We start from the raw sequence: 27,739 nt of genomic DNA, 5'->3' as shown, positions 1-27,739 counted from the left end.
TGTTGTCTATAATCTTAAAATATAATTTCACAGATAAAATTTTTGTTTCATGTTTAGTTTTTTTTGTTATTGCTACATTCTATAGTGTTTGGCAGTCTAGAGTATTGTAAACTTGGAGTTTAACAAGCTTCTAGCCTAACTGCAGGTAATGGCATCAGGAAATGTGTAGTTTCTTCATTAGTAACTTTGTCAGAAGTGATGTTTCATGAGTCTAATATTTATTTTTATTATTATTGATTTCTTGTAGACTTTAGCTTGAAGATGGCATCATGCCTTTATGAATGCCTTCGTGAGGCAGAACTTGAAAAATACTATGCCCATTTTGCTGCCTTTGGCCTTCAGAAGATTGATGAACTTGCCAAAGTCTCCATGAAAGATTATACCAAACTGGGGGTCCACGACATGAATGACCGCAAACGGCTCTTTCAGCTCATTAGAATAATCAAAATTATGCAAGAGGAAGACATTGCAGACTTAAGCAAGCAAGATTTTCAACTGAGTGAAAGCCTTTTCATTCAGCCTCAAGTGACCAGATCAGGTCCCCGTAGACAGCTGCGTTTTGAGTCCTCCTTTGCAGAAAGTGATGGAACAGTTAAAGATTCTGAATCTGAATCATATGGTTTAACTGATTTCAGTGCCAATGAAGAGAACAATGTAGGGGAAATGTTGGGACACATTCAACCAAATGATTCAGAGCTGATCAGATTAACTAGAAGAGACTTAAGTACTCCTGGAGTATGCACAAAAAAGGACCTGAGCTGTCCAACAGTTTCTGATGATATTGCTCCTCTCCTGGGGGATTCTGAAGCTCCTATCATACAAAGAATAACTCATATTTCAGGGTATAATTATGGACTGCCTCATTCATATATCAGGTAATAATTTGTCACCTTTATTTTACTATATTTCAAGTTATTCATAATTAATTCTTACTTCATTGTGGAGGAGAAGCTGTCTTCATCACTTCCAAATAAGCAATCCCAACATTACAGAGCAATGCAAAATCTTAGAGAGAAGAGAGATATTAATAAGCACTTGCAACTCTTCAAGTCTGGTAGAAGGAATTGGCTGAATTTCACCAGCTGCTACTCATCAAAGTTATCTGAGAATAGCCTTTATTGTCCAGGGTATAAGACTTTGTTTTCTTGGTGTTTTGACCAATCTTTCTTTTTCTTTCCACGAGACTACCTCGCAAAACATTATTTTTCCAAAATATGGCATTGCCTGTTGATAGGTTTGTTAAGTTTTTCCCAGTAAAAAGGACATATGCTGTGATGGCTATTATAAAGAAATTTCTGAACAGGAGCTTTAGAAAGAAACAGAATGAATATGCATGGCATACAGAGGGATGCCTTGCAGCTGCTCCCCAAGCATATGATCTGTAACTTTTGTACTCTTCCCAGTGTTGGTAACAGAGGAGCTATGGTTATGTTGAACCACTGGTGAATCTACCCTGGAAACGTTTTTAAAGCACAAAATAACTTCTTCCTGATTCAGCAGGTAGAGCATGTACCCCTCTGCACACATACTACCAGCATCTAGCTCATTGCAATGCAGTTGTGGCAGTTTGGTTTTAAAACACAGTGAAGAGAGGTAGCTGTTTGAGGCTGGGCCTTGGTCTGGAAAGGCTGTGGTGAAAGATTTGGTGTGTGGGAGGATCCATAGAGTTGGGGTGAGTGTCGGTTACAACTCCCAGTGTGCATGTAGCCTGGAGGGATAGATGATGTTGCCACAATGGAGAAGTACTAAGGTGACAGTAGTTAGAGCAATTAAGCTGTGAAATGCAAGACCGGGTTTATAACTCCCCTTTGCTGTAAAAAATTCTTACCACCTTCCAGAGAAGTAAGCTAACCTCCTACGTATATTGACATCTTAGTGCATTCTCTGTCTCCTCTAGAAATTTAGCCAAGGTGCAACTAAAAGGGCAGGATTCATAGTGCTGGAAAGCAAACAATAACAAAATACAACCTAATCATACAATCATAGAATTATTTAGGTGTCTTAGCTAGAAGAGTTCAAGACTTTTAATCCTGTGATATAGCCACGTTGTCCATTGTTCTCACTTTATTCCCTTGATGCTTTGTGGTTCAACCTGTGGGCTTTCTGCATCTTCTTCCTGTTATGCCCAAGTTTCTCTTTCTCCTATTTTGACCGCAAAGTCTGTGTTGTGCATTCCAGGCTTAGGCCAGTCTGCTGACGCTTGCGTTTGTGATTCCTGTTTTGCAAGTGCCTAACTCCTTCACTGAATCCATCCATTCCCATGTCACCTTGTGATGTGATGACTGCGAAGGCCAATCTAGTGTCATCTGTGAGAAACATTGGAAAACACTGGCATGATTTCAGATGGGAGAAAGAAAAAGAGCTTTTTTTATATGTTTCAATATATTTTGCACTTGCCCACAGCAAATGGCTTGATTTTGACTGTAGCGGACAAGGCATAGTGATTCTTCAGACCTATTGTCTAATCAGGTTTCTAGTGATGTGTAGAGATTTTTGTTTTTTCTGTTAATAAAAAAATACATTTTGTTATAAAATATGATTTCTATTTAAGAAAGGTTAACAGAAAATCTAAATTTTCAGCAACATATAGAATTAAAATGCATTTTGTTCCTATATAAAATATTCAATGTGCCTATCTACTAGAAAAAATTTATGCCTTTTTTCTCATAAACAGAGCCTCCAAGTCTTCAGTTTTTCCTTTCTCCAAATCTTGCAATCAGTCCTTCTTCCTTCAGGCTCTTAGAGCACAACCGGCTTTTTCTGTAAGTGACCAAATCCAGCCTCAGAGATGAAAATTAAACTTCAGAGCCTCTGATCATTTGTTGGACAACATTTGGTGCCTAGTGATGTCCATAAACTCACACTAGCTTATCAAGCATCTTATTTCAAGTGTCATTGCCTTTCTTTTCAGGGGAAAGAATTTTCCATGTAAATGCAGGGCCTGATCCTGGTCTGCATGGGAAAGCTGTGCTAAAATTAAAGGGACTCCTGTTACAAAGTAAAGATTACTTGTGTGTAGTCTTTCAAGACCACATCTTGAAATTTGTATCTGCATGTCATATGCTTCTGGGGAATCATGCAGCACAACAGCAATGAAACCACAAGCTAGTAGTTGTAATGAAATATGGAGTAACTTGTGGGTTCAGTTTTAATTTATTAGGCAACTAGTACATGTTAGTTTTCAGCTGCTACATTAAGAGGTTTTGGAAGGGCATTCAGACACCAAGGCAGAAACACTACTTTTGAGCAAGTTGAGGCTTGATTAAAATTTTTTTTTTCTCACAAATTGACATTCAAATCCAGGTTGAAAATCATTACTTATTTGGCTGAAGACAGCTTTAAAAAGGAAAAGGTAGAATAAATACATTTTGGTTAAATTCACATGTATTCTGTATGCTGCATCACAAAATGCTTTACACAGCAAGTTAATCAATGAAACATGAATGAAATGACCTCATGTTTCTGAGGTGTCTGGAAGGTAACTAAAATATAATTGCCAAAACACAAGGGCACAACTTTGCCAGTGGTCTGAAACAATGAAATTTTTTTATGATAAAAGAAACAAATTGGATATAAGACCAAAGGGGAGACAATGACAGGATCAATATTTCAAATTTTCTTTGAGATGAATAGGAACATGGTTAAAAACTTGTTCAAGAACAACCTGTCTTTTTTTCCCGGTTTGAGTCACTTAGGTGTAAACTGTTTGACAGCCTATAACAGGAAGAATGAAAGTCAGTAGAAGAGGAAAAGCTATTAAATATTATAACCTGTCCTTTTCAAGTTCTGTTAATTTTTATCATATGTAATTAAGTGACTAATCATGACTGTGAATAATTTGATATTTGATATAAATTATTTTATATATTTAATATAATTAAATAATTGATATAATTAATATAATTAAATATTTGATATAATTAAATTTCATTAAGTTAACTTGTATATTATGCCAGCTTCAATCATATGTTTTTGGAGAACAGAAAATATGCCAGTCCAGCAACAAGCTGAGGAATGTAGCTGTATAAACACAACTATTCTTTTAACAGATGTGCACAAAAGTCTTTTTAGGAAAAAAACAGCAGAAACTTCACCATGTAACGATGAGAGGTGAGGTGGTTTTTTTTTAATAAGCTGTTAAAGATAGAAACATTTCTCTGCTAAATCTAACAAACCAAGTCAAAAATGCATATTCTAGATTCTGTAGTAACCTGATTTTAAAATGTAAAACTACACTATTGTTGTAGATCCAGTACGTCTGAGAAAGAAACTCTGTGGACAGAGAGTGAAAAAATCAGAGTGTGTGTCCGAAAACGTCCTCTAGGCTTGAGAGAGGAGCGACGTGGAGAAATTAATATCATCACAGTGAAAGATAAAGAAACCCTACTTCTTCATGAGAAGAAGGAGGCAGTTGATCTCACTCAATATATTTTACAGGTAACATGCTCCACTTGAATGTTGTGTTTATGGGGCAGTCACTTGTGTGGTGCGATAAAGCAAATTGTACTTGGAGTTTCAATGGGGGGAAACAGAAGAGAGCTGTCTGCATTTCTTGCACTGAAATAGGTGATGGGCTCTTCTATGAGTTCAGCATAACTATATTTGAATTAATTCTGACTTATGCCAGCCTGTGGCAGAAAACCCAAGCCTGGAATTTCAAGCCTCAAATGCATGTTTCTTGCAGTCTTCTTTGCATGTGGCAAAATAAAACCCTCTGCTACATGCTGTTGCTGCAGAATTGCCTGCTATGGAGTCTCCTGACAGCTTTCCAGGGTACTTCAGTGAGGAGTTCCCTTTTTGCTATTTCAGCACTGTAGGTCTGTTTCAGTGAATCACATACACCCTCATCCCCTCCCTTCCTTTGTTCTCAAATGCTTTTGAAAATTAAGTTCCCTTTTGTTCTTTGTTTCTTAATCCCAAATACCTTGTGCTGTCATAGTTCAAATTCTCAGTTTTGACTGACAGCACCAGGAACAGAACTGATTTCTAGAGAGCAGCGAGCCATTCTCACTCTACTGGGTGTTATTTTTACAGTCTATGTCCTAGGAACAACTGTTCAGAGTATCCAGTAAAAATTCAGTTTGCAGCTCTCTTGGGCCCAGTTCATGTACCAACTTTTACGGTGTGACACATGCAGCAATTCCACCCCACTCCCTCCATCTGACTACCTAAATTTGGCACTTACATGGTGCTTATCATCTTAGTATCTCAGTGCTAAAATAACCACTATTAATTTTGTTATGTTGGTACAGACATACGAAATATTGCTATCAATCAATATAGTCCAAACAAAAATATGCCCTGGCAAAGGCTGTGCCTATTGTATAGGACTCAGGAGAACTTCTCTGCTTCCAAGCCTGGCTACTCGCCCTGCCTCCATCTTTGTTCCTGTAGAAAGGATAGCAAGACGTACAGAGCAAATGGGGGGTGGTGGGGCATATTCCAGCTTCATGGCCGGGGGACCCAAACTGCAGGCCCATCACAAAGCACATCTGCCCTCTGAGACTCCCTGACTTAATCTGCTTGTGCACTAGTGTGGTTGGTTTGTGCAGCGTTGAAATGATTCTCAGTCCTGGAGATCTATCACCTTAATTTACACTGCAGGGAATTTATTGGAGTGCAATGTTAGACACCATTCCATGGAGGCTCTTTTGAAAATAGGATGTTTGTGACTGTCCCTGCAAACACTATTTTTAACCTAGAAGGAGCCCATAATGAACTCTGTTGCAGTGTTTCCAGAGACCCTATTGCTTCAGGTCAGATCTGGAGTGTGGGAAGTTTTGGGTTTTCTTGCCCCCTTCTGAGATAATGCAATCGAGCTTTGCTCAGGAATAGCTTCTGTCTTCTCTGGCACAAAAAGGTTTTAAGTCTGTAGAACAGAGACAATTAATGATAACTGAGGACTAATTTTGAGAGAGTCAAGGATTGACTCTGAATTCTTTTTACTGTTAAAGTGTTATTGTACCTCTGCAGGCTGATTCATTTTAGGTTTTCTTTAATTAGTGTTTTCTTTTTTTTTCCTCCCTTGTCAGAAGGTTGTGGTATGTTCTGCTTCAGAATGATGGGAAATTAAAGCATCTTTGCTTCCTTTTTTTTTCCTTACCCTCAGTCTCTTGATTAGTCTAATGATGTGTTCCTTCATAGGTCATGCTGCATGTTAAATGTGCTACATCAATTTGTACCTGATCCAAAGCCATATGAAGTCACTGGAAAGACTTTTGTATTTAAATTTACTTTAGAATGGGGGTGAAGGGGAAGTGAAACATATTCATTTTCATGTAAAGATCATGTTTATTTTTCAGCATGTTTTTTATTTTGATGAAGTCTTTGGGGAGTCATGTACCAATCAGGATGTGTATATGAAGACAGCTCATCCTCTCATTCAGCATATTTTTAACGGGTAGGGCATGAGTGCTTACTTTTGTTATTTTTTGCCTTTTTGTTTTCCAGTTTCATATACTGCTTTAAATTTCCTTTTATGCTTTTCATCTTTTGAAAAATACACTCATTTCAACTTTGCCACGTACCTTCCCCCTTTTAGAATGTCTTTGGTCGCAATTTTAACAAAATAAATCAGGGAAAACTTTCCTCACATTTGGTGAGAAATCTAAATCACAGAGGTAGTTAAAATTGGATCTCAGGTACAACATGGCTGGCCTAGAACAAAAAAATGTGTGCCAGGATTTCTGAAGTCTAATCTTCACTCTAACAAAGGCTTCTGTGTGGCATAGCACACTCATCTCTAGAGGAATAATATTACCTCTTTCATGAGACTGCTGTGAGATATTTTTGCATGTATTTGTAGAGTTCACAGGGCAATATAAATTATTAATAACCTTGTGATTTATTTTTATTTTATTGATTTGTATTTGCTTAGAGGTTTAATCATAATTATGTACTTCCTGATTAATGGGAAATTGATGGTGGCTTTACATGAGTGGTCTTACTTTCATGCAAAGTAACAGGCATGAATACAATTACATTTCTGAGTCTTTGAAGGAAAAAATTACATATCCGTGCTGAAAATCAACAAGATGGAGCATTCTGATACTGAAAATCTCCAAGTATCATCAGCAGAGACAGAGGGTATCATGGTCTTGAGAAAAGGAAAATGAAAAAGGAGAATGAGGCTTGTAGCTTACTGCATAATAATCACTAAAGGCACAGTTCACATTACAGCTAATCCAGTAATGCCACCAAGAGATGCCACTTTTTTTTCTCAGCTTTCCCTAACTTTTCTGTCCCTCCTGCTGCACCCCTTTCACTGGCATTGGTCTAATCTGACACCATGGTGAGCTAATTCTCAATGCTTGATGGGTTCAGTGCTTGTATATAAGAGCAAGGAGAAGTAGGCATGCAGTAACCTCAACTTAGATGGGGTTGAAGTGCAGTGGAGCTGTATTCTGAGACCTCCTTGGTATTTTATGTGTTTTTCCATTATAATATTAAGGAGATATGATGGCAGAGCTGGAGCAATCTGGAACACAAGCCAAGACTGTGATTTCGCTAGCTGGACTGAGTAAGCCAAACAGCTCTCTGCCACTGAAAAGGGATGATCCTCTTGCTTACCTCCCACTAGACACATTCCCATAGGTTACATGAAGGCAGTTTAGGTGTATTTTGTGATCCTCTGTGAGGTACTGAATTCACTGAAATAGCAGAAAATTAGCTTGCAAAAAAGTGGAAAGCTTTCTGCTGTTTCAGTGCATTGAAGTCAAACATCAGAGCCAGCACAGGGAGGAGTGAGTCAGTGGGGAAGGTCTCACAGCTGGGATCAGAGGAAGGGAAGAGCAGGACCTTCCCCTAGGCCACAATAACTTATCCGCATGCAGGACTGCAGCTGGGACTAAGTAACCTTGCTCAGTAAATTATAGTGCTGGGGTGTTAATTTTCATCAAGTACAACATGTGTTAATACAGAACCTGACTTGTGGCTGTTTTGCATCTCATGGCACAGTCATTTTTGTCTGTGATTCATAATCACTAGGATTCCCATTCATAATCCTATGATACTTCTGTAGTGGCTAAAAAGCTGGAAGAATAATAATGAATTCTTAGTTCCCTTAAATGCTTTTTTGGCATCTGGAAGGAAGGATGAGAGCCAGCACTCTGTGACACCCAGCTCTCCATAGGACATGCTTGGGAATCACTGTTAAATGTTTTGCAAGATGTTTTCACAGATAGGAAAGTAAACCAAACCTCATTGCTAAAGGTTTGCTGTAGGTAGATAGGTAGATAGATAGATATAGACATTGCAGAATCTCTTTTAATGGATATGAATAAATCAGATGTGACACTAAAAATAGAAGTTATCTTCACAGAGGCAATGCAACCTGCTTTGCATATGGGCAGACTGGTGCTGGCAAGACTTACACTATGATGGGTACTCACCGGAACCCAGGACTCTATGCCTTAGCGGCCAAGGACATCTTTAGACACCTGGAAGCATCACAGTCAAGGAAAGATCTCCTTGTTTTGATCAGTTTTTATGAGATCTACTGTGGGCAGCTTTATGACCTGCTAAATGGAAGGAAGAGGTATTTAAATAAAAATATATTTTGCTATAAATCTTTGGTTATGAATCAGTTGGTTACTGTTTATACATCAGTTACATTTTCATGCAATTACATTTAACATATTACCATTTATAGTAAATGTTATGTATTTAATTAGGATTGTTCCTAGGGGCTACTTAGAGAGGAAGGCAGAATCTTACACTGAATACTGTGGCATTGATAGGGGCTCCAAGTTTTTACCATTTGGGGGGGAAGAATAAGTAAGAATGAAGACCTATAGTTAAGGTATGAGCTCATGCTGGTTTTACACTATAATAATATAATAGCTGAACATCCACAGGTAGAGAAGGAGCCTTTTTGTGGCCAGAAGTTCTTATGCCAACCATTGTGGAGTCCCTGCTGAGACGTAACATCTGGCTGTCCCTCCTGCTGTGCCAGTGGGGCTTTGGCTCTTGCCACTCTAGTCTCTGAAGATCCCGTTGATTTCCCACTTGTCATGCCTGACACTGCAGAGTCTGCTTGCCTTCTCCCTGAGTGCCTTTACCTGGCAGCCCAGTGACTCAACCGGAGTGAGCCTCTGCAGGTGATGCTGCCATCACCCTCAGCAGTGGCACTTACAGCCCCACACTCATTCAGATGGATGTATATTCCTATAAGAGCTCCACCTAGAATGGAAATTCGGGCAACTCAGTACATACTTGGGGTAAAAAAAGTCATTGTGGTCTGAAATCTCTAAATAAAGTAACAGTCAGTTAAGCAGTGAAATTCCAACAGTGAAATCTTTTCATAGGGATCTTGAAGGAGCATTAGCTGTCAGCTGGAGGCCTTTAGCAGCCTTGAGAACACTATCTGTAGAGCACACTGGAGGGCTCAAGAGGGAGGCTCTCTGCCTGGGGAAATGAGCATCTGTTCACAAAGGAAGGGCCTGTTTCTGTGCATGTTCCCTTTCTCCAAAACAGTCTTTAAGGAGCAGGTGGTGTAATCTGCTATGTAAGGAGCTGATTTACTATGGAAGAAAGAGTGTGCTTATATTCTCTGCATGTCTGCTGTCTTACATGTCAGTGAAGGGGAAGATTAAATTTTCCCCTGTCTGTATTCTTCCTTTATACTATAATGCTTCTGTGTGATTCATAGCAGAGGTGCTCTGAAATCTGACTCCATGGCTACAGGATGGGACCTGCTTTAAAATCCTGTACAAAAATCTTGAGAACTTGAACAGAGCATAACTTACAGTCTGAACTTCCAAGAAGAGCTTGAGATGCAGTTTAAAGAGACAGGAACTCTAAAATGTAAATACGATGATTTACTTCCCTGCTTTATTATATTCCTGAACAAGCAGAATTGCATTGGTAATGTCTCTTAAACAGTGAAATGCTAGTGGTACACATTATAAATGAAATATCTCTTCAGCTCTTCAAATAAATGAATGACAGTGGTGCCTCTCCCCAGTCAGTAGCCTTGATTGCTTTTTCACAGTGTCATAGCACTGACATGTGTTTTCATTGCTGCTACTTGAGATTTCAGAAATCTCCTTTCTGTACTGTTTCATTTTCAGACTTTTTGCAAGAGAAGATAGCAAGCATGTCGTTCAAATAGTTGGACTGCGGGAAGTTCAGGTGGACTCTGTGGATCTACTGTTGGAGGTAACCTCAACATTTGTCATTATTTTTTGTCTTCTACAGCCTTATTTGCTGATTTGTGAGATATGTCATTTGCAGATATTGTTATTTGTTGTGTAGTATGCGTGTATGTTCCTGTTTAATGTTCTGAAATTGGCAACCCCAGCAAAGCGCTGAGGATCGCTATTAAAAGTGCCTTTACTCAGTAAGCTTCTGTGTCACTGTGACTTGTATTAGTGATATGCAAGCTGTTGATTTACAGCTGTTGCTTCTACTGCCACACCTTATGGAAAGATCTTTGCCAGGAAACAGACTGCTGTCACTATTCCAGAAATTAAATAGTGTCCCAGCAAGGGACCCTGAAAGCTGGATAAGTATATTCTCCCAGTGTGATTTCTTTATCTTCTGTGAACTTAAATATTTGCTATAAAAGGTATGTGGATGTGGGAAGAAAGATACAAATTTGGCAATTAGTAGAGCCAGAAATTAGAAAATACTCAAAATTGAGACATTGAGTCGAATTAGGATTAAGACACTGCTTAGAAAATTATGGGTGATAACAATCATGTAAAATTAGGATCTTTAAATGGTAGCTGACATGCAGCTCAAGCAAGGCTTCAGTTCTGCTTCCCTGCCTGGCTGAGCCCTAAAAGGGCACTGGCAAATTTTCTGTATTGTCCTGCAGCAAGCAAGCTGGTTAATTCTGCTTTCTATTTAGCCTGGCTTTGCATAGTTTAATTTGTTTCTTTGTAAGGAATTGCAAATTGCAAGTGCTTGACAGTGTAACTGACTCATTAAAATTGGCATGGAGTTGCCCACTTATATTCCATTTGGTTTTGTTCTCATCTTCCCATTAACTCCAAGCTTTGGGACATGCTGGTGATGCTTCTGCAAATTAGAGTGTAAGTTTGCTATGTGGTTGATTAACACATTCCTCTGTATTTTCACATCCCACACACAGAAGAGCTATTAAATAACTTTATTCTCACAGGTATCTCAGGAAAAAAATGAATTATATTGTCCACAGGCCTTTTTAAAAGCAGAAATATCACTGGCTTGACTCAGAGCTTCTGAATAGTCTGCAACAGATGTATGGGAAGAGTCTTGAATACATCCCTAGTTATTCACTATACACTGATGTTGGCTTTGGTTCAGAAATTATCTGTGTTTAGCACTAATATAATGCTCGGGAGCTGGAGCAGTTGGTTAGGTGGCTGTTTGAGAACTGGCCACTGAAAGGCATGAATAATGCACATTTGTCAAATAAGAACGTATTGATTTTGCTAGCTAATATTTTCTTTTGTTCTTACAACCAGAAATAAAATTAATGACTGTTTTATGTATGCCCTGCTGCAGTTGCTGCTAGATTTTCTGCAATAGTCCTTACAAGTTTGCAGAAGAGAATTATCCAGATTTGTATATTCACAGAATCACAGAATCACAAAATAATTAAGGTTGGAAAAGACCTTCAAGATCAAGTCCAACCATTAACCCAACACCACCATGTCCCCTAAACCACATGCCAAAGCGCCACATCCACACATTTTTTGAACACTTCCAGTGATGGTGACTCCACCACCTCCCTAGGCAGCCTGTTCCAACGCTTGACGACTCTCTCGGTGAAGAAATTTTTCCTAATATCCAGTCTAAACCTCCCCTGGCACAACTTGAGGCCATTTCCTCTCATCCTATCACTAGTTACTTGGGAGAAGAGACCAACACATACCTCGCCACAACCCCCTTTCAGGTAGTTGTAGAGAGCAATAAGGTCTCCCCTCAGCCTCCTCTTCTCCAGACTGAACAACCCCAGTTCCCTCAGCTGCTCCTAGTAAGCCTTGTTCTCCAGACCCCTCACCAGCTTTGTTGCCCTTCTCTGGGCACACATCAGCAACTCAATGTCCTTCTTGTAGTGAGCGGCTGAAAACCAAACTCAGTATTCAAGGTGTGGCCTCACCAGTGCTGAGTACAGGTGCATGATCACTTCCCTACTCCTGCTGGCCACACTATTTCTCATACAGGCCAGGACGCTGTTGGCCTTCTTGGCCACCTGGGCACACTGCTGGCTCATATTCAGCCAAATGAGCTTTTATCCTTCTGCCTTGCCTCTTCCTTGTTTTCTTATTTTATTGTTGTATTGAGTATAATTGATCTTTTAACTTTGTTCCTTACTGTGGCACATTTTCTTTTGGTTATGGAAATGGAGAAAGGTTTCAGAACTTTGTATTTTTTGTGTAATTTTTTGGATAACAGTACCCATCTATTACATGAAAAGTGAAATTTTAAAAGAACATAACAAACAGTCAATCCCATGAGTCTCTTAAGTTATGTCTGCAGTCTTACTTTCTTTCATTACTGCTGTACTTTTGTTTCTAATTTTATAGTTTGGATATTTTGCAAATCTGCGTGAAAGTGCGATACAACAACTTCTTACCTGCAGTATGTTCCCTAAGCTCTGTAGTGTCACTGCAAACAAGTCCATATACAAAGTTCTAAAATAAACATTGGAAGGGATCCAATCCAACTTAACATCTGCCTTGCACCAAATTTTAAGACAGTAATGAACCATTCCTCCTAATGTTACCTCATGTTAGGAAGAGAAGATCTCTTTCTGAGAGATTGTGCTTTTATTTACTATTTGCTTGGATTTTGTTCCCCTTATTTTGCAGGTGATTTTGAAAGGGGGGAAAGAACGTAGCACAGGAGCTACGGGAGTCAACTCAGATTCCTCTAGATCCCATGCTATCATCCAAATCCAAATTAAAGACACAGCCAACAGGACATATGGAAGGTAAGACTAGAAGTGGGACTGCTCAGGCCTGATGAGGAAGTCAAGCCAGGGGACATCCAGGAGGTAAACAAAGAGGAGGTGTTGAGTTAGTGGACAGCTGTGAGTTATACCAGAAGACAGGCTTCAAAGAGATTTTGAGAAGTTTCACAGTCCTTCTTCTGTTCTCAGGGAGAGCACTTCAGCCACATCTGTGAGAGCTTTGTCAAACTTTTTGTAAAAATGTCCAGTGAAGGAGTCTGGCAATCAAATCCATCCCTTCATCTTCAGTGTTAGAGACCTTTTGCTGTCTGGCATTAATCTGGTTAAAGGTAGATGTCTGAAATGGGCATATCCACATGTGAGCTTGTCCCCTTTGAAGTCAGAAGAAATAGTCATTTCTGAGATCCAGTTCACACCATTCTGCAGAGTCACCTAAATTAGGTCAGATGGATTTGCCCCTCAAAGGACCTCTGTCCTGTAATTGACTACAAAGGGAGCCTGGGATGACTAGCTCAGGTGGAGATTATTCCTTTAGAGATGCTTGCCTTTGGTCAGAGGAATCATCCTACCTCACCTAAATCTCCCTGACAATTTGAGAGTGTGACTCTGATGCTATCTTCAGCAAACAAAAAGAGCAGCTTACTTCCTCTTGTAGCAGCCGTTTTATGTATTTGAAGACAGTAATTGTGCCTCTTCTCAGTCATCTTTTCTCCAGACTAAACAACCCCAAGAAATAGGTCTGAGGAAAGAGGTCTTGGCATCTGTTTTACTGCTGAGTGTCAAAAAAACATGATGACACACCCTTCCAGCAGCTACCAGGCAATCTTTTTTCCCAGAATCTTATTTTAAATACAAGGCAAAAAGGAAGAGCTGCAAATGGTGGAGAGAGGAAGAGGCAGAATAGGAGGCTTAGATATATAAGTGTATGTGGTTATGTAGGTGTGGCATATGTGCCATTTTTTTTTTTGTTACTGAAAGCGAGGTGGAGCTGGAGTGGGGAAGGGATCACAGGATATGCGTATAAGAGAAGCCAGGGCTATTCCAGAAAAAGAAGGGCAAAGACAAAGATGCAATGCAACAGTCAGTACAGCAGCTAGCACCCACAGCTAGGGAACATGAAAGAGTATGGAGTTTGTCGAAGGAAGGGAAAAGGAACGCTGAAAGCTCTGCGTATTTCTTACTACACTGGAAATTTCTGTTCCTATTTCCCTGAATTCCCATTTGGCAGGGCCATTGTCTGTTTTACTTGGAAGAAGAATCAAGAAATTTACTGTATCTTAAGCAGTGTTCTTAGGAAGGTACAAGCACAGTGATATCTGGAGAGGTTAATGTGTTGCACTTTAAACAGCTTAACCATTAAACTGTGGAGCACTCTCATCCCATGCAATTACACCTTCTGTTATGACTGTGTTAGTGTCAGGATGCTCTGACACTGCTCCTGCTGCTATGCTTATTTTGATGCCTCAGATATTTCCAGTGGTTATTTCTCTTTGTTCAAAAGTAGTTGTTTCTAATCATTCTTCTGATGCCATCTGTTGCAGCCCTCTGGTTTGAAAAAAAAAAGGAAAATAATAAGAAAAAGCCCCTAGGATAAATGCAACTTTGTTTTTTCTAGGATATCATTCATTGACTTGGCTGGCAGTGAAAGAGCAGCTGATGCCAGAGACTCAAATCGACAAACAAAAATGGAAGGAGCAGAAATAAACCAAAGTCTTTTAGCAGTAAGCAACTAGCATGTTTGGGGAAGGTTTTGTATTTAATTATTAGCATGTGTTTTAGGATAAAAATGAATCACAGAAAAATATATGTAAGGGTTCCATGGAGGGGAAAAAAATATCTGAAGTACTAAGTGTGTCCAGTTTAAACTGTTTCATGCCTGAAAGACAATTTAAGAGGGAAAAGATTTTGTGATGAAAATAAAGTTTTCTTAATACATTCTCACAGCCAGCCAGGTAAACACAGCATGGAGAACATTAGATATAGTATAATTAGTGTCCCGTATTTTATATAGAAAGTTCTGTCCCTTTTACTTCGAGAAAACATTGGCTTGGGATTGCCATTCTTGTTTCATAAAAGCACATCTGTTCCTGCTGCTTATTTTCACCACTTGCAGTCAGACTTTTCTTTCAAATCAGGAGTAAAGACTTACTTAAATACTCAAGAGCATAGAAACTAGAAGTTCACGTGTGGGGACAAAGGAACAGGAAGAAATGCACTCTTAATGCAAACTGTCTTTTATAAGTGTACATAGTCACATAAAGAGGGACAAGGAGCAGAGAAATGCCATCTAAGATAAAGCAGAAGTGCCTCTAAGTATAAATTGTGCAGAAGACTTTGCACCTTTAATTCAAATGATGGAACACCTCTGCTGTGAGGACAGGCTGAGAGAGTTGGGGTTGTTCAGCCTGGAGAAGAGAAGGCTCCGGGGAGACCTTATTGCAGCCTTCCAGTACTGAAAGGGGGCCTATAAGAAAGATGGGGACAGACTTTTTAGCAGGTCTTGTTGTGATGGGACAAGGGGTAATGTTTTTAAACTGAAAGAGGGCAGATTTAGACTAGATATAAGGAAGAAATTTTTTACCTCTCTTCAGGCCTTAAAACCCATGCAGTTTGTTGCTGGTTTGAATATTCATGTTAATTTCAAGTAGAAGATACTCAGATACTGCAATTATGAGAAGCAGAATAAAAAATTAGAGCAGTTTGATCTCTTACTTATTAGAGGTGTGATTTTTATTAAAATGCAGTAAAAGTGAGAATAAGTGTCATTGTAAGTGGGTGTATGTAGAATGTAGAATAGCTGCTTCATGCTAGTGTCACCATGACAATACTGTAATCTGCTTATTTTTCCTTCGATATTTGCTCTAAATGACTTTTCTCATGGCTATACAGTCCATTTCAGACAATTTTAGAGAGCATCCAGGCTTGATATGGAGTGTGATGCTATTGTGCTTATTCCAATGGAAACATGGCAAAAAAGTGCACACCTTTGAGTTTGAACATGACATCTTTGTCCAAGGCTGGTAATAAACCAAGAGATGTTTTTTCAAGACTACAGGCTACCTCTGTTGATGGTTATTAACAACAAGAAGATCTGATGCATTCTGTGAAAGGCATGGGTGTAGCTAGCTGCTTATCTTCTGTTAGTTTTAATGGGAGCTCTGTAGATGTACCTCCCCTCACTGGGCAGTCTGTTTTTTCATCCTTAGTGTTTTGTGTATAGTTCTTATTAGCCTGTCAAAGGTCACAGTGACATACTTGTTTAGACAGACAGGCTATATCTATACTACCTTCTGAGCGTGAGCTTGAACCCAGCTACCCTCACTGCTAATTGTTGGGTGCTGGTCCATGCTCTTCCCTTTGGTTGGGTTTGGTACGTTGCACTGGCATGAAGAGGAAGTGGCTTGAGATCAGTTGCCTTCTAACAGAGCCCAGTGTACCCACGCACAGATGGGACATCTAGACTGCAGCTTATAGTCCGACTGGGGAGAAATATGCACTTATGTCGTGGTTTAGCCGCAGCCGGCAACTAAGCACCACGCAGCCGCTCACTCACTCCCCCTCCCGCAGTGGGACAGGGGAGAGAATTAGAAAAAAAACCTCGTGGGTTGAGATAAACACAGTTTAATAGGACAGAAAGAGAGAAGGAAACAGCAATTATAATACCAACTAAGGAATGTACAAGAACAAGTGATACCCAATACAGCAATTGCTCACCACGCGGCGATTGACAGTCCGTCCCCGAGCAGCGATTTCCGCCCCCCGGCTAACTCCAGTTTATGTACTGGGCATGACGTCGTATGGTAGGGAATATCTCTTTGGCCAGTCTGGGTCAGCTGTCCTGGCTGTGTCCCCTCCCAGCTCCCCGTGCACCCCCAGCCTTCTTGCTGGCAGGCCAGCACGAGAAGCTGGACTGTCCTTGACTGCTTAGCAACAACCCAAAACATCAGCACATTATCAACAGTTTCTCATCCCAAATCCAAAACACAGCCTCACACTAGCTTCTGTGAAGAAAACCAGCTCTATCCTGGCTGAAACCAGGACAACTTATTAGCTTGTGCTATCTCTGACTAAGGTATGAACATGTTGCCAGAGTGGTGTAAGAAATTTGCACTGCTGTTGTCCAAACTGTTGGGGTATCTTTGGAAGGGGAAGATCTTTTAGATGAAAGATATTTGTAACAGATGGAGCTCAAAAAGCTCTGGTTTTAGGGTACACCTACCTTGCAAGTTGCAGCATAGTCTGGGGTACATGTAATGGTGTGTGTAGCTATGGTGCAGGCAGTGGCAGGTCCAGAGCAGTGTGGAGCTCTGTGTGTGCTAAACATGTGTGTATTTACCCAGCTTCTTGGGTTTTGCAGAGCTGTCAGACAGGGCTAGCTGTGCTCTGTGCTGCAGCTTTGCCCTCTTTGAGTGCAGCTAAACTGCTGCTGGTACCTGAACTAGCTGAAGCTGGCCATTTGTGACCGTGGCAGCGGCAAACTTCCCTTGCAAGGGACATCACGTAGTAGGAGTCAAAGGTGCATGAGAGAAGTAGTACATTTGCAGATTAGGTTTGATGCAGTTCAGTTCCTTGCCAGTGTGTGATTGATATGTTTTTCCCTGTTTTTATTTTTTTTTTCTTTTGGTAGCTAAAGGAATGCATTCGGGCATTGGATCAGGAACATGCGCATACTCCTTTCCGTCAAAGTAAATTAACTCAGGTAAAACAAGCAGAAAGAAATGTCAAGGCTTCCCTGATGAGGACAAAAAAAATACATTAAAAGAAGGGCATAATTCAATAACTGCTATTAAACTCCTGAAGAAAAGAGAAATGCATAACTTTGGCAAACATTAATTTTAAAGGTAATCACAGAATTAAGACCAACTGCGAGTTCCCCTAGTCAGTCCTGGGGACTGGCATGGTAAAAAACAAATAAACCAAAAACTAAAACCAAACAAACCCCCCAAACACTACTTTCCAAACTCATTCAATTACCATTCATCTCCACCCACTCTGCAACCAATCTTGCATCTTCTGTGCAGTAACAGTCATGGGAGATTTCATCAATATTTCTTCATTCCAGTTGTAACATACGATTTATTCCTCAAAACATATGGGCACCCTCATTGCACCGGGTGCAAGGGCTTGTTCAGAGCCCTGATGATTAATGCTTGTATTAATTTTAAAATGTAAACAAGGAATTGCAAGACAAATTGAGAAAACTACATTTAAAAAAAAAAAGACAATGACTGTCTTTTTTAACATTACCTGACTCATGTTAAACTGCCTCTGTACACATTGCTAATTTACAGGAAATGCAAGGTACCTGAATTGCCAAGAATCTTATTTTTTTTTCCTTCCAACCCTAGGTACTAAAGGATTCTTTCATTGGCAATTCCAAGACGTGTATGATAGCCAACGTATCACCTAGCCACATAGCTACAGAGCATACCCTGAACACTTTACGATATGCTGACAGGTAAGTGATGAAACTCAATCCTGCAAGGGTGAAAAACACAAAGAAAAAAGCAATTTATGAAGTTTGTGGTTACATTTTATTTTGGTTGCTTAGCAAATGTTGATTTAGGCAAGAAATGCAATTTTCACAATGCAAATAAAATCCTTACCTGTTCCAACTCTTATATTTGGTCTTGAAGTTCTCTGGGTCTTGTAAATCCTTCCTGATGACAGCTTATAGTGATGAAAATGTCACTGTGGTCCCTGTAACTGCAGGATTACGAACCGCAACAATCAAAAGTTTTGTTTTAGTTTTGCATTCTAGTTCTGCCTAGAATGTGTGCAAGTCCTTCACCCTCCCTCCTACACAGGAGGGGGTAAATTAGAGGCTGTGCAACGTTGGGGTTAAGAGAACGAGAGATGCTTAAGGGGAAGAGGAGTAAAGGGAACAACTGAGGGAATAGGGTGACACCAGGTAAGCAGCTCTTCACAGTTGCACTGATGAGTCTGATCCAGAAACACTGTAGCCCTGTACACTTATCACCTGAGCTAATAAGCTCCACTGCACCTACTCCAAAAGCCCTGGTTTATGTCTTGTGGGGCTCTACGATGTGCTGTGGAGAGTAATAGCTTGTTTTGAGCTGGCACTGTCCCATGCTGCATTATAAAGTGTGGAAATGCCACACCCTTACACTGAAACAGAGGCAGTCTTCACTCATCATTTGACCTTTTATGCACTGTTCAAGGAAGCACTTCAAAATACTGCTATAGACATTTCCAGAAGTTCAAGCATTTTGGCAGAGGGCTTTTGATGCCTGCATGAATCACTGACAATTAAAACAGAAATCATAACATTGAATTCAGTGTTTAGCCTTAATATGTGAAAGCATTAGTTTGTTCTGAAGACACTGTTATTTATCTGAAAGCATGACATCTTCTAAAGCCAGCATCATTTACAGGGTCAAAGAGCTGAAGAAAGGGATTAAATGTTCTACCCCTGTCACAAACAGCCGTCGGACAGCTGGAAACGTATCTCCAAAACGCGTCCAAAACTCCCCCTCTTTGCCACCTGGGGAAAAGAGCTCTCCAAAGAAAGTGAAGCTAGGCCTCCAGCATCCTTCAAGTGCTACAAAAACAAAGGCGTGTCCTGCAGCACTCCAGCCACCAAGTGTCCCTTTCACCTCTATCCCTAGGGGAATCAACAAAGGACATGCCTACAAAGGAAATCCCAGCTCACCATGGTTCCACCACGCTAGCCCAGTTAAGGGAGTCCTACGGCTATCGCACCCCCTGAAGAAGAAAACTGATGATCTGTCTCCCCAGTCTGAAAAGAACCCCACTGTGAAGGATTTCATCATCAAAAATGCTGCCACGGCAGAAACAAAAGAGAGCAGCCAGAGAGACAAGTACATGCAAGACAGACCACCTGTCCAGTGCCTGAAAGTCCAGACAGTGCAACCTGTTCAGAAACAGCTTGTTTCTAGAGATGATTTTTCCTTTGGAGATGGAAATCTGCCTTCCAATGGCAGACAGGAGTGGGAGAACACCTTTGCTAAACAGTGTGTTGAAACCTGGACAAATCTGCCTCCATTTCAGAAGGAAAGGGAAGAGCATTTACGTCTTTATCACCAGCAGTTTCAGCAGCCACCTATTCTACAGCAAAAATTGAACTATCAACCTCTTGACAGGTTTCTAACGCAATACAAGCCCCAGGAGATTCAAGTGAATCCAGAGATGAGCCTTACTCCCACAGAAGTACAGAGCAAAGAGGGGATGCAGCTGGAAGATCTGGATGACAGTGATTTCAGTGAAGATTCTTTCTCACCTGTCTGTAGTCAAAAAAGCGTGAAAAGAAGAAACACCAACAAATGCAGTCAACATTCATTTTTCCTTCATCAAAGAGAACAAGGAACTGGGGAAGAGCAAAAAGGCCAAAAGCGACAAGATTTATTTTTTAAATATGCAATACCCATGCAAGAACACGAACTAGACAACAGCTGGGATTATAGCGAGGGCAGCCCAAAGACAGAGGAAGCCATTAAAAATGCAGGCTGCAGCAAAACTCCATCAGACTGGAGCTATGACTTAACTATTGAGTCCTCTCCAAGCAATACTGCAGAAAAACCTTACTGCCTGGAGGAAGATCCTGCTTGTAACTGGAAAAATGGCAAAGATTTCCTAGCCGATCACAGACAGTACAAATCCAAACACAGATGTCTCATTTACTCCAGTGAAGCCATCTTAACTCCAGAAAAGGATGCTTCAACCCCGTATGTTTCTTCTGTATTGAAATCGGGAAATCCAGAGTGCAAAGAGATTGACCTCCAGCATGAAGGGAAGGAAGAATGCACTCTAGATAGACAGGGTGCCCCTGCAGGAGACATAAAGTGGAAAGCTCAAAAAAATGGAGTTAACCATTGTGGATCTTCCAGTTGTTCTTCAGAATTCAATTCTGAGCTAATGGCCCCTCTCACGGTATCCCTTCTTGACTATGAGGAAACAACTAATACAGAAAGAGCGTCTTCTAACAAAGAGAAGTCCCCCCGAGTGAAGCAGATGTTAGACAGGAACGTACATGGCTCCCAGAAAAGGTTTGAGGAAGAGGGCTGGCAGTGTACAAGAAGCAGAGCTCTGACGGACAGCATGCTGGAACTGGGGGAGCAAATGCGTCGTGGTGGAAGACACTGTGCCATGCTGCATTCCCCACAAATAGGGAACAAGTGGCTTTCACCTGCCAGCCATGATGTGAAGCCATGCTGCTGCCTTCTGGGCTCAGGTTCACCAAGGCAAGGAGTTGTTCACAGTTTATTTGTTGGATGTGACCTGACAAAAACATCCACAGCTGAACCCACAGGCTTCAGGAGAGAGAGGGAGGGTGGTTTGTTTCTCAGTAACTCAACGTGCAAAGAATACTCAGGTGGCAGACAGTGTGATGCTGATGTTAAAGATAATACAGGTAATTCAGGAAAATCTAACTCAAATCAAGGACCTAGTGTTGAGCTTATGGCTCAGGAAATAAATGCTGATATACCTGAAAAGAACTATTATTCAGGTGCACCATGCTTTCTCAGTGTGGGAAATATAGGTTATGCAGTTCAGTCCCCTTCTCAAGAAAGCAGCCTACTGTTGCAGCCCAAGTCAGGACTGAGGAATGATGACTTCAGCCAGTCTGAAGAGCCAGCCAAGTCATCATTCAGCAATGAGCTAAAAAACAAGATAATGCAGAGTATTTTTACACAAGAGACTATTGCTGCGGATTCAGGATCTGCAACCAAAGATAATAAGCCATTAGCAAATGCAAAGAGCCCCTCAGGCATGTCCAACAGCAGCTCTCCAAGTGCTACATCTGAGACTGGAAAATGGCAGAGGGAAGCTCTAGAAAAGGCACAGTAAGTCTTGCTCATCACTGAAGTTTGCTATGAAGCTTAGAAATTCTAGACATGCGATACATTTGCCTTTATTTGTATATCATACTCATATGTACCTTAAAAACTGATGGGAAATCAATCTATTAAATAATTAATTAATAAGATTAATGATAATTTATAATTACCTCATAAATATTTGATTGCTTGTTATTCAGTGATATTTTAAAATCTCACAGGAAGCCAATTCTATCAGAGCTTCCTAGGGTGTATATTGTAATACAAACTGCAGTTCTCAGTAACTAGTTGGTTTCCTGTAAGTTGTAGAGTACCTAAAATGTATCAAAACCTCCCATCAAGAAGCAGGTACTAGCTGTTCCATCCCTATGGAAAGAAAAACAGCTAGAGCAGCAGGGCAGTCACAGAAGATGTAGATGTAAAGTTTCAAAGTACTATGAGCTGCCACTGTCAGCTCCCAAGGACTGGACTGCATTCACGTGACTGAAAATATATTGTTGGTCAGAGAAACTTGCTCAGAGGAATGAACAGCAGCACTGCCTTCCTGCTCTGCCTGCTTTTTACCAGAATGACTTAAAGCCTCATGGTTGTAAGCCATTTCACCAATTAATTAGGCAATTTTTTTTGCTCCTAGATTTCTTTCTGGTAAAAAGCATTATGTGCCCCTGTGCTGCCTATGCTAACGAGAGGCTGTGGTCACTCCTCTCTGAGCAATCCTCAGTCATCAAGGTCATCTTCAACCCCAAACTAGTGCCGTCCACTGCACTTCAAGGAGCACTGGTGTGCACTTTCTGAATGCCAGGGACACAGGACAGCAGAGCTTCCTCTGGGGTATTCCTCCTTCTTAAAGGTTTGTTGAGGCCAACAGTAATTATAGGTAGCACAGCAGGCTGTGTAACCAGTGGTATATTTTATGTTATATACAGACAGGCTGTAGTTCGGGCCCATCAGCAGCAGCTGGATGAAATGGCATCCTTGTGCTTCAAGGAAGAGTGCTTGATAAATCAGATGTCAGCAACGGTAAGTGTTTCAGATGATGATTTCTGTGCCTGTTGAACCTGCATAAATTAATCTTGGAGATTATTAACTTCAATTAGTGATTCAAGACATTCCTCGTCAGTCCTTCCTCTCATTCTCTGATGCCTCCCCGAGTCATACGAGAGGCCACTCATTTTCAGTACCCGTTGTGTCTTTGCCAGTCTCCACACTGACAGGTCTGTGGGGGAGAAGGAGACTGATGGGCCAACTCTGAACTGCTTGTCTCTGAACAAACAGCTTTCTCTTATTTTGCATCGTGGGTACCAGACTGTACCAAACAGGGTGTCTTTCCATGTGACATTTTTCTCCTTACAGGCTGGAGCAAGTAAGTCAATACCACGGAGAACACTAAAGCATGACACTGGGATGTTGTAGTTGGTGGCACAGTGCCGCGTTGCCTCTTCCTTCTGGGAATCCCTTGCCTACCACGCTGCAGACGTGCCACCCCTGGCCCTTCTCACTCCAGTGCTCTAACCACTGTGACTTGTGCCCTCACAGGCTCTTGACTTTTGTCACTCAAGCGTTTCTTGGCTTATCCTTGTCTCAGATGACAGTAGTATAGGCTAGACCTAAAGACTGGCACCTGCATGGCCCCATTGCTAGCTGGGCAATCCCCATTCTCTGTTTCTCCTGCATCCGGAGAGAAGCATGTCACAGCTGTGTGAGAAGTCTCATCTCTTACCCACACTGTTAACATTTCCTGGTGAGAACCTCCTGCCTTCCCAGTTCCCTCATCTTATCAATAAACCCAAGCTCCATTATTACATTATCAAACCATTTCAATTCCTATCACAGCTCAGCAATGAAGTACAGCTACAGGGACCCTTGCCTCAGGGATTTCAGAATGGAGCCACCATGTGGCTTCTTTGCTGTGATTCCCAGCTGCCTGTGATATGTTACCAGATATCTATATGATACCATATAGAAGTTCACAAAGCAGCGCAAGAGCCAGGAATTGTATTAGTTTTGTGACAGAGAATGCAGTGATACAAAACAATCTTTTTATTTTTTTTAAAGTCTTTTCAGATTGTTCTTCCTAAGTCTATTGGACACCAACCCTCCCCTCCCATTTATTTGCCCCTTGCTGCAAGCAATCATTTTCTGGCTAGCAGAATTATGACAAGCTTGCCAGACCTCCCAGCAGTGTGTGGATAACTTACATCCTGTGGTGTTACTTCACAGCATGACCTTTCTTTCGGCAATGAACTCAGCCTAGACTTCCCGTATCAGTTCCTCTTCTTCCAATTTCGGATGGTTGCACCCTCTCCAGCCATGAAACTTTGGCCACAGGAGAGACTCCTGCCAAGGCTGGCCACATAATGAACGAAGCAGTATTTAAAGTGCTTAAGAGAAATATGCCACGGCAGCTGGGCTCGTCTTCATTACAGTCCCAATGTCCCTGCAAGACAAAGATACAGTGCACAAGATAGATAGCTGGAGTCCTGCCAAATAAGCTGTTGAATGATTTTCATGTGGTGGTGTCTGAAGTCCCTAGCCCTGAGGATGCTGACACCTCCCAGCATCTTAGACACTGACCTGTGAACCTGCTCTCCTCAGCTGGAAAGCAGAGCAAGTCTGAGTGCTCCCTTATTAATATAAGCCCTGCTTAAAAACAACTCTCTCTATTTCACGTTTAATCACGGTTTCATATCACAGTTTATCCGTGTGGCAGGTTGCTATGGAAGGTAGAGTTCCCCTCAGCCAAGGCAGTGTACACTGCTGATATTTCTCATGTCAGATCTAGCAGACCTGTAGCCATGCAGGCGTTGGACTGACCTGTGACCTGATGTGAAACAATCCCTTCCATCTCCCAAGAATGGGCTATTATGTCTGATCAATGAGTGGCCCAACTCACCATTTATCTTCACGATTGCTAGACCCAACACGAGGTGTCAGGAAGAGAGTGCAGTACATTGTAAAACTGCACACCAGATGACCAGTCCCTATACGAAACCTTTGAAAAGCTAATCTGTGTAGAAGGGTGATAACAGGTGCTTTATACATTTTTATTTTTACTTTTAAACCATTGTGTTAGCTGTAATTTCACCAACAGATAAACCTACTGGACTAAGATAACCTCAGTATTTAGAGGCAGTCTGTGAGGGCCAGGACTTTAATAAGGAAACACACTGATTTAATCTACTACACTGCAAAATGGAAAGCATGCTTTTATGTACTGCTGCAGTGCATAAAATGTTCTGATTTTCTCCAACCTGCTGCTACTGCTGTTCCCTAAATTTTCCTTTTTCATTCCTGAACAGGATTTTCTGGATTTTATGACCAAGCTGGATGAAGTCTTGGTACTGAAGTCGAAGTGTATCCAAACGATGCGAGCCCAGCTTCAGCTCTATTTAGCCTGTCCTGGCACTGACATGCCCCTACAAACACCTCCAACAGTTTAGACCTTCTTTGCTTGCACATGCACAAGAACAGCTATGGAAACAGCCAGCCAGTGTTTTGCTACATGTGGTGATGTGGAGTGTGGGTGGGTAGGGGATAGCTTTTGGTTTGATGTTTGTCATTAGTGTATATTTTAGATAAGGATGGAGAGAATTCTGAGTAAATGAGAGATCACTTCTTGGCACCACCAGGTTTTGTATTGCCTTAATACTAGTAAGACACATTAAAAATAACAATTTAGCAGCCTTTAAATACCTCACCAAGCAGCAGGCAGTCCTGTCCACAGTATTCATAGCAGCTTCTCACATGTTAAAGTGCTGCCAAGAAAATGAGAGGCAACGAAAAACCACTTTGAAGCCAGATGCAGGTCTGAACAGAAATGCTCAAAAGCTACCCAGAAACATGTTTGCCACCAGAAGCCAGGCAAGAGAGGGAGCCACTTTTTGTTAATTACACTAACTAGACTGTAAGTAAATGGAAGTCAAGGGAGGACAAGAAGTGCTGTCGCTTTCAGAAGAAGGAAGGCTATTGTCACGTTTGTTCGTTGCTTGGGACGAACACTCCAGAGCTCCAGAAAGAGGTGGCTTAAGTCACAGGCAATGGCTAGTTTAGTAGGGACATTGTACCAAAGGTTCATCTAGCATGTTAATAAGCATGTGGGTTTCATACTGCTGCCAAGAGTGAGAGGCCAACAGCTTACGCCCTACAATGTCTGATCTCTGCACTATGGCACAGCTGTAGTGTGCTCATTGTCCAGGATGACAGAATTGATTTTCCACATCAAAAGAGGGTCTGGTTAGAGGTAGTAGGCTTTCAGAAGTTGCTAAGAGTGCCGTTATGTGAAGCTGGTATTTGAATCAAGAACTACAGAATGATCAGCTGGAGCCCTGCAAAAGCTCCAGTGCTGCATGCATCACATCTAAACCACAAGACAAGTCCACTCGCTGAAGCCACAAATGACCCTGAAACACGCTCAGCTGACACCATGCTGCGTGAGCACTCCCACTCCAAAATTAGGACTCCTGCAGCACATTTGGCCATCTCAGTGTCTCCTCAGTAATGCCTGTAGTACCTCAATCAAAGCCAGCTCAGCAGCCAGAAATACCAAGGGTAGGGGAACAGTGCTGTCTGACCAGCTGTGGATTTTACTGCCTGCTTCTACAGCTACCCTGAGGAGCCCAGGTTGGGCTGAGCAGCAATACAGTAATCGCAGCGACACTCAGCTATCTGGATTGTGTATTTGGTGCAAACACTCCCAGGAATGTCACACAACAAAGCCCTGGGGAACAGACACACAAGAGGAGGACTCGTATTAGAAGTCCTACATTAGTGCCCCGACTGTTGGGATTATTTTTTTTTAGCACTGGTTACCCTCCATCTTGCAATTGACACTGGATTACTCTGTGCAGCAGAGTCCCTCCAGGGCCTGAGTTTATGGCTCTCAGGATGGTTCCTGTGTCCAGGTTACAGGCCAGCCGCAAGTCACGCCTGAACCCAAGTCTCACAGCTCCCATTTTAGAAGCCTTCCTTGCCCAGAGAAATGAGGCTTCCAGAAGCAGGGTTCTTGATGTCAGCAGGATTTTGGTATTTGTGCACAGCACAGAGCAGTGGTCCTTGACTGCCACCAGAGAGCTATACAGCAGTGGGACACCTGGCATCTTCTTGAAACCATAGAGGGAAAAGCAGGCATTAAACCGAGCTAGCCTAAATAAAGCAAATCTCAGAAAGCCTCCCTCCAACTCCTGGGGCCAGGGAGAGCTTTCCTGTGCATACGGTGAAGAGAACACGTGGCAGTTGGGTAGCCCTTGTACCTCCTGCCAGCATAAATGGATGTGCGGACTTACGATAGTTTCCCCAGCACTTTCTCAGTGAGCATACAGAAAACAGGGTGACGGGGGAGCTGCTAAGGAGTTTTGCAACTTTGTTTAGAGCCAAGGAAGAGGTAGGACTGTGGGATGAATGCACAGGTCACAGGAAAATGAGATGCCCAGCTAGGGAAGAAAACCTCCCCTCCACCTACCCTGATGTTTGGGAGACGAGTATCAGTCGATTGTACTTTCAGCTTTTTTAAAGAGCAGCTCAACAAAGTACATTCACAGGCATTTTCAGTCTCTTACCCAAGTTGGCCATTTCTAAAGCAACACACAAGGAGGAACCATTCGCACAACCAACAGGGCCATATCCTAACCTCGGTATTTTCAGAGGTAGTTGTAACAAGACAGATGAGTGACCAAAAATCTCCCTGAGCAGAGGAGATGGGATGTAAGTCAGCTACTAAATTTGGCACTTTGGACTGTGATTCCGGTCCTGTATACTGTGAAAAAGGCAAGTCTGTCTGGCAGATCTGAGCCCCAGTGCAAGCTCCCAGAGCAGGAACTATTTGGTCCCTGGAGGAACGGCCAGGAACACTGAGAAATGACAAAAAAAACAAGAAGAAAAAAGCTGTTTTCCAAGGTCTTTTTAAAACCTTTTAAAATCTTTTTTAAACTGGAGCCTTCCATCCAACCCACAAGACTATACATTGTTAACTGTAAGATTTCATTATCATTCTGTTCTCAGAATTTTACTTTTTCCTACTGAA

At 41.5% G+C, this 27,739-nt stretch overlaps 1 protein-coding gene across 1 annotated transcript; it reads left to right on the top strand.

Annotated features, from left to right (window-relative positions):
* Positions 1-261: 261 nt before the first annotated feature.
* KIF24 (kinesin family member 24) lies at positions 262-25,160 on the top strand (the record flags this gene model as incomplete). Its single annotated transcript, XM_082013679.1, has 12 exons — positions 262-875; positions 4,248-4,437; positions 6,303-6,400; positions 8,321-8,536; positions 10,071-10,158; positions 12,801-12,922; positions 14,517-14,622; positions 17,529-17,600; positions 18,250-18,359; positions 19,297-21,726; positions 22,647-22,740; positions 25,020-25,160. The coding sequence occupies 12 exons, from the start codon at positions 262-264 to the stop codon at positions 25,158-25,160; spliced, it is 4,281 nt and encodes a 1,426-aa protein (XP_081869805.1).
* Between the last annotated feature and the right edge of the window lie 2,579 nt (positions 25,161-27,739).

This window comes from Phaethon aethereus (assembly GCF_964289735.1).
Source record: "Phaethon aethereus genome assembly, chromosome: Z".
NCBI classification, from domain to species: Eukaryota; Metazoa; Chordata; class Aves; order Phaethontiformes; family Phaethontidae; genus Phaethon; species Phaethon aethereus.
This window is presented reverse-complemented; position numbering and strand designations above follow the sequence as displayed.